This window comes from Physcomitrium patens, chromosome 26 (genome assembly GCF_059467195.1).
Source record: "Physcomitrium patens ecotype Gransden chromosome 26, ASM5946719v1, whole genome shotgun sequence".
NCBI classification, from domain to species: Eukaryota; Viridiplantae; Streptophyta; class Bryopsida; order Funariales; family Funariaceae; genus Physcomitrium; species Physcomitrium patens.
This window is the reverse complement of record NC_143435.1, coordinates 2,712,593-2,719,219: the sequence shown is the minus strand read 5'-3', so window position 1 is coordinate 2,719,219 and position 6,627 is coordinate 2,712,593. Positions and strand designations below refer to the sequence as shown.

Below are 6,627 nucleotides of genomic sequence, written 5' to 3'. Positions count from 1 at the left end.
TTCTTCTTCTTTTTTTTTTTTTTTTTGATTTAATGGTGAAGTAAACTCTTAAAAAAATTGAAGATTTTTTTTTTATACTACACATGTGAATAGAAAGGATATAGTGAATAATAAGGATGATTAAATCCTTCTACTATTAGAAAATTGCCACCAAAAATGATTTTACAAATAGATGAAAAGAAAAGATACAAAGAGTGGAGAAGGTGATTAAATCCCTTCAACTACTAGAGATGGGCCATCAACAAGAAATTGATAAGATGGGGAAGTAATGACCAAATTTAAAGAAGAACTCTACTTTTGAAGAAGATCCTTGTCTAATCCTAATTCATTATAATCCTTATAATATTCCTAAGTCTACATCTAAGCTTTCTTCTAGTTGATCCTAAATTCCTTCAAGCTCCATCTTCTCTCCAAATTCCTATACAACAACCCACAAGAATACCATAAGATTGTACTAAAATAAGTTAATAAATAAATAAAAATATAAAATAATAAAATAATTTCTTTTCAAACAAGTCTAAGACTTATAAGATAATTTTCTCAAAAAATCTACTTAAATATGAGCTAAAATAAATCTTGACTAGTTGGAAGTTTATTCTATTTAACAATAAGTGATTTAATCATAGAAATCTTAGAAATTTTAATTCTCATTTAAATCTTAGTCAATTCACACTTGAAACTCCTGAAATCATCCATGTAGTCAAACAAAATCTCTAATATCAATTCACATTTATAATAATAGGTCATTCAAAAATTTTCATATAGTTAAATTTTTTAATATTACATTCATTATTATTACTGATAATTATTATTTTTATCTTAGTTTAGTTTCTATTTAATTGAAATTCATTTATTGACAAAATTTCATCTTTAAATGATGTTTTATCCACATATTTCATCTCTATTTAAAAATTTATCTATGATTAAATATTCATCCAAACTTTTATTTTTATTTTTTATCAAATCCTTACTTCTCCTTTTTAAGCCTAATTTTATTTGTCTAAATGTTTGTCATCTTGCAAATATAATGACTTTAGAGAGGTATGACAGCCAATCTACATTTTGTGTGGAAGCCAAGAGCTTAACTACAAAGTAATGTGCTCCTCCATCCTTTAGTATGTTTTATACAACTTTTTTCAAGATATTGAAGGTAGCCATAAAATTATCTTTGGCCTTCCATCTTCAAATTGATAGACAAAAAAAATATGTGAATCAAATTTTAGAGAAGTTTTTGAGATACACCATTGATAACTATCAAGATGATTAGATAACTTTTTTGGCATTAGCAAATTTTGTCTATAATCACATAATACATTCTTCTACTTAATTAATATATTTTTATATTAATTATAATTATCATCTATGATTAAATACTTCTGACTTTTTAAAAGTTAATAACTTTGCAATAGAAGATTTGGCAAATTTTCTTTTAGAGCTACATATAAAAATTGAAGCATAATTTAAGAAATCCTAGGAACAACAAAAGATCAATACAAATGTCTATTGCAAGAAAAAACCTTAATTCCACATTGGCAACAAGGTATGGTTATTATGTTATAATTTTAAGACTATTTGTCATTGTGACAAGATTGATTGTAATAAATTTGAAATATTTTTTTTATTTATGAATAGATCAATCTACTTGTATATGCATTATATCTATGAAGGTTTATAAAGATTTATTTTATATTCTATATGTCATTTTTTTGAGCCATATAATATAGTGGATATACTCAAAAGAAAAAAACACTATTTTTTTTTATAAGAGTGAACAATAATCAAAAGTTTAAGATATAAGAAGTTTTAGAATCTAAAAAATACTAAAATAATTTGAAATTTCTTGTATATTAACATAAATATGATATAAGTGAATGCATATGAAAGCTATCTATGAATCATGCAGTAAAAACATTTATACTTTTTATCAACAATATCCATCAAAACCATTCATTATAGAACTTGTCCTTAAAAAAGAAGATAAAGTATTAGACATAATCAATAATAGTAATTATCAAGATAAAAAGAATTAAGTAAAAATAAGTAAAAATAAATAAATAATTTAATAACTTATGTATAGCTTTTAAAAGCTTCATGGATATGGATTTGACTTTGTATGTATTTATAATTGATTAATAGTTGAAAACTAAGCCAACAAGTTAGCCATGTGGCATACATATAAGAAACTTGTCTTGCAAATTATACACATGTTTTATAAATTAGAGATGTATTAGAGGTCTTATAAAACATCAATACATAATTTATAGTTAGATAGTATGTATAGAGGCTAAAGTGAGGTTTTTTCCACTATTGTCAATATTTTTCTTGCTTTTAGTCTAGTTTCAAGAGTCTATAGCCTTCTTGTTTTTGGTAATAGCTATTCAAGCTTTTTAAATCTATATCTATATATATATATATATATATATATATATATATATATTGTTATCTTTTTTTGAGATACATCTAACATATTTGTTTGCATTTTTAAAGTTTTTATCCTTAATAATTATTTATTGACTATATATTTTTTTCTTTTTTTTCTTTTTTTTTAAGTTGATGAAGCAGATTGTTGCTTTTATTTTCAAGAAGAGACATATACTTGGTATAGCTTGTATTTTGCTAATCAATAATTTTTTTTCTAAGCTTAATATCAAAAGATCTTTTATTATATCATTATATATTGTACACATTATGTTTTGTTCGTTTAATATTTTTAATAAAATATCTACCATAAATATCTATTATTTTAAAATTAATTAATTTTTTAATTCTATATAAAATAATTCTTCATTTTCTCTTTAGTTAAGAGTCTCAAGTAGATTTTTTCAAATAAAGTATATTTCAAAGTAAATAGGAAGGATTAAGAATAATTTATCAAGTTTTCTTGTCCTATGTTGATCTATTTCTTTAAAATATGATAAAATAAGAGTTCTAAAATAAGGTATTATAATAATATATAATTCCAGATATTTTAAATTTATATTATTTATATGAGATATTCATATATCAAATATATTGATTATTTTATAACTAAATTGCTTTGTAATAATTTCTTGTTAGATTTTTTTTTTGTATTTAGGTCAATATTATTTGATTATTCAAATGTATATAATAGATATTTGTTTTTTTTACATGTGTTTAAATTTCAATAAATATCTGAAATTTAAAGATATTAAGTAATTATAAATTTAAGACTTAAAAAAGATCATACGGATGTAATATTAATTTTAATTTTATTTTCAAATCGATCAATGTAACTAGTAAGTCATTTTTGTAATCATATTGAATAAAAACATCAAATATATATATATATATATATATATATATATAGATGCATAATTGAATTGAGATAAAATAAAATTTCAAAAATAAGTTCTTAAATATGTAAAGGTTAATTTTGATGGTTAAAAAACTTACTAGATTCTTTTATAAAAAAATAAAGGAAATAAATTTTCTTTTATTAAAAAAAAATCAAATCAAATCAAATCAAATTTATGTATAACTTATGTTAATAAAAAATAGTTTATAAAAAATAAATAAACAATATTTATAAGTAGAAAAAATATATTATAAATAAATAATTTTATATTATAAAATTATTCTTATTATTTATTTAAACAAACAATACAAAATTTTCTTTTAAAAGATATGACCTAAAAGTAATTTATCATTAACTACTAATGTATAAGATAGAAATTTACATTGCTGGTTTTTAATAATGAAATAATAACCAAAAAGTAATTCATCAAATCAACATAATAATAAAAAAATAACTCTAAACCAGTTTCAAGTAATTGTTTCATATCCTTATCTATTTATAAAAAATAAAATTCTAATTAAGATTTAATATTTTTATTTAATTATTATCAAATTTTACCAATTTAAAAATAAAGTAACTTTTTTTTTTTATTAATACAATCACAACCAAAATCATTTTCATTCAACATTGACAAAAGATAAAATGTACGATTTTAGCATTCTTCCAACTGCAATATATATATATTCTTTTGAGGCTTCTGGCCTAGCGTTCACACTGGGCGTCTGGCTGGGACTGCCGCCATTGAGACGCCGGAGGCGCCGCAGATTGACGTCAGCTTTCCCCAGATGTTGAATTGGTGAGCATGAGGCGGCTGGAAGCAACGAAGCAAACCGGAGCACCGAACGTCGTTTACGAGGCCGCACCTACCGCCAGTTGTGGCAAGGCTAACGATGTTGGGCAACGCTCGAAATGCTCGCGCGCCGCTTGCGCTACTAGCAGCCGTCGTGGATCCGCGCATTGCAGATGATGCAGTGCCAGATGAACCATTGTGTTGCCGCTTGACTGGTCTGCTTGCAACTGTGGCCCACTGTAGCTCCGGCACGCTAATGTCCACAAGCGGAGTGTATGACTGCAAAACAGATTTTCGTGTTTGATCTAAATTCAACATGTATTTGGATCTATACTTGAGGTGATGAATTTAGTCCGACTGCAGGTTTTACGCATTGGTAGAGAATTTAGATACAACCGCGGTGATAGATCGGGTGAGAGGGATTTATCACCTTCAGCTTATCCAGCAGCTCAGCCAGAGTGGGTGCGAAAATCACAATATTATGGCTTGCCTGGTTGACGAAACCCTCCTTTAATGCTTTGTCGAACATCGAAAACATTGAGTCGTAATAGCCCTCTACGTTGAGCAGACCAATCTGTATGTAAACCCCTGGTATGAATTACGCCAAACTGTAGGATTTAACAGCAATGAAAAATTCAAGAAGAATTTGCTAATATAAAATTAGGCCGGAATCTCTTGCGCAGGCTGAAGCTGCGGGTGGAGGTGAACTCACTGGCTTCTTGTGAATTCCAAGCTGCGCCCAGGTGATGATTTCCAGGAACTCCTCGAAAGTTCCGAATCCTCCTTAAAAAATAATAATTTATGAAAATGTTTTACCAAAAAGTTTAGGAAAGAGGCAGCATAATCATCCAATGGCCTTGCGAATGCGCATAGATCGTCAGGTGGATAGTCTAATTAGTGGAGGCATTCAGTAGAAGCCAGGAGTTGGGTCTAAGACGCAACGCACTTACTCCTGCAGCGAAAGACTCGATCTCATGTCAAAGACAAATTTCCAACCAAGGTTGATATTAAGACGAGCAATCGGAAACCTGGGAGAGCGATGAATGCATCCGCACGGCTAGCCATTTCCGATTTCCGCTGATGTATGTCGTCCACAGCGACAAGATCTCCTTCAGTCTTCCCGCACACCTCTTTCGGCAAGAGAGCCATAGGGATAACCCTGCAAACACAATGTTCATGGTTTCTTACGAGTAAGTTACCGCACAGTGTACCCGTTCTCGACGCAGAAACATAGATGCTCTTGTGAAAATCAGTGATAAAGGAAAAGAATACAACCAGACTTTCAGGGAATGAATTGTCCATCACGTTACAAAAACATTCGAATACTTGGGTTCTATAATTATCCACTCAATCGATGTTTGTCCTTTCTGACGAGAAAGGTCAAGCGTTTCAAATGCGGCGCAAACCAGGGCTGTACGATAAAACAGAAAGCGACATGCACTAACGTTGCAACAGAAAGTGTACCCAATAACATGGCCACCAGCATCCTGCACAGCCTGGGCAACGGTGCCCATAAGCCCGATGCTTCCGCCCCCGTAGACTAGGTCGATACCCCGCTTTACCTGTGGCGGATGCGCAAATCATAGTGTCGTGTCACGAAAGCAAGGCAAAATTTTAAAATGGGAACAACTTCAGTGAAAAGTGGGAAAACGAGAATTCAGGATGTCATGAGTCACCATCGATTGTATACCAATTCATTCCCTAAATCCTCAGCGACTTGAGTGTAGATGGGTTTCTTCCCTCCACAGCTTCCGCAGAACACGCATATACGCTGGAATGGGGGAACTTGATCCATGACAAACAAATGCGAAAATTACACGAACAAGGAAGTCTTAAACCACTCAGCCAAATCGATGCGAAAGCGAGAGCGAGATAGAGAGTAGTAGCTAATAGAGAGGATGGAAGGGCTTTATATAAGTTTCACTGTGATGGTAGCCCTGGAAAGTCTCGGTAGTCTAGGACAAATCGTAACTAAATGAAACATTCTTTCACCATAACAAATCATTTATGACTAAGATTTTCAATGTCAGAAAAAAATAATTTGCAACAAAGGTCGTTTCGTGAGCTCGTAATTCGTGGTAACTCTGGTATGGGCCGAACTTTGAAAAGCGCTGGAGTTGAATGTCCCATTGCATCTTCCCGAAGGTGCCGAAAGACTTCAATGTTTCGTGCCAAGTACTCCAGTCTTCAAGATGCAGAGTTGTTACTACCAGCGCACTTTTCAACAAGACGCGATATCGATTTGTGATCACAACAACCTGCAACAATACTTCTGGCTAATTGGATGCAACGTACTACAAAAATGGATGGAAGGAACTCTCCTGCATGCTCCACTACAGCAGCTCGGACACAATCAGCATATTATAATCTCCTCGTTACTCGGTTGTCAACGCAATCACCCGTCACAACGGATCAACTGATTCCTCGTTCAAACACTAAGATGATGGTTCTCCATCGTCAATACCTTGAAGATCACACTCCAGATCCTCAGTCACGGCATTCTTAGAATCATCTGCTGTAC

General features: G+C 30.8%; 1 protein-coding gene across 1 annotated transcript; it reads right to left on the bottom strand.

Annotated features, from left to right (window-relative positions):
* Window positions 1–3,888: 3,888 nt before the first annotated feature.
* Window positions 3,889–6,014, bottom strand: LOC112277853 (putative cytokinin riboside 5'-monophosphate phosphoribohydrolase LOGL10). The gene is made up of 6 exons (XM_024510637.3): window positions 5,797–6,014; window positions 5,571–5,668; window positions 5,135–5,265; window positions 4,819–4,889; window positions 4,537–4,680; window positions 3,889–4,385 (listed from the first exon to the last, which is right to left on the bottom strand). Exons 1-6 carry the CDS (start codon window positions 5,899–5,901, stop codon window positions 4,026–4,028), a joined length of 909 nt encoding a protein of 302 aa, XP_024366405.1. The 5' UTR covers window positions 5,902–6,014; the 3' UTR covers window positions 3,889–4,025.
* Between the last annotated feature and the right edge of the window lie 613 nt (window positions 6,015–6,627).

Bases quoted from the DNA above. Each gene is read 5' to 3' on its own strand.
- LOC112277853 (XM_024510637.3), bottom strand. From the start codon at position 5,901: ATGGATCAAGTTCCCCCATTCCAGCGTATATGCGTGTTCTGCGGAAGC. The intron at 5,669-5,796 runs GTATACAATCGA...CATCCGCCACAG, and splicing joins AGGATTTAGGGAATGAATTG to GTAAAGCGGGGTATCGACCT. The intron at 4,890-5,134 runs GTTTCCGATTGC...TTATTTTTTAAG, and splicing joins TGCATTCATCGCTCTCCCAG to GAGGATTCGGAACTTTCGAG.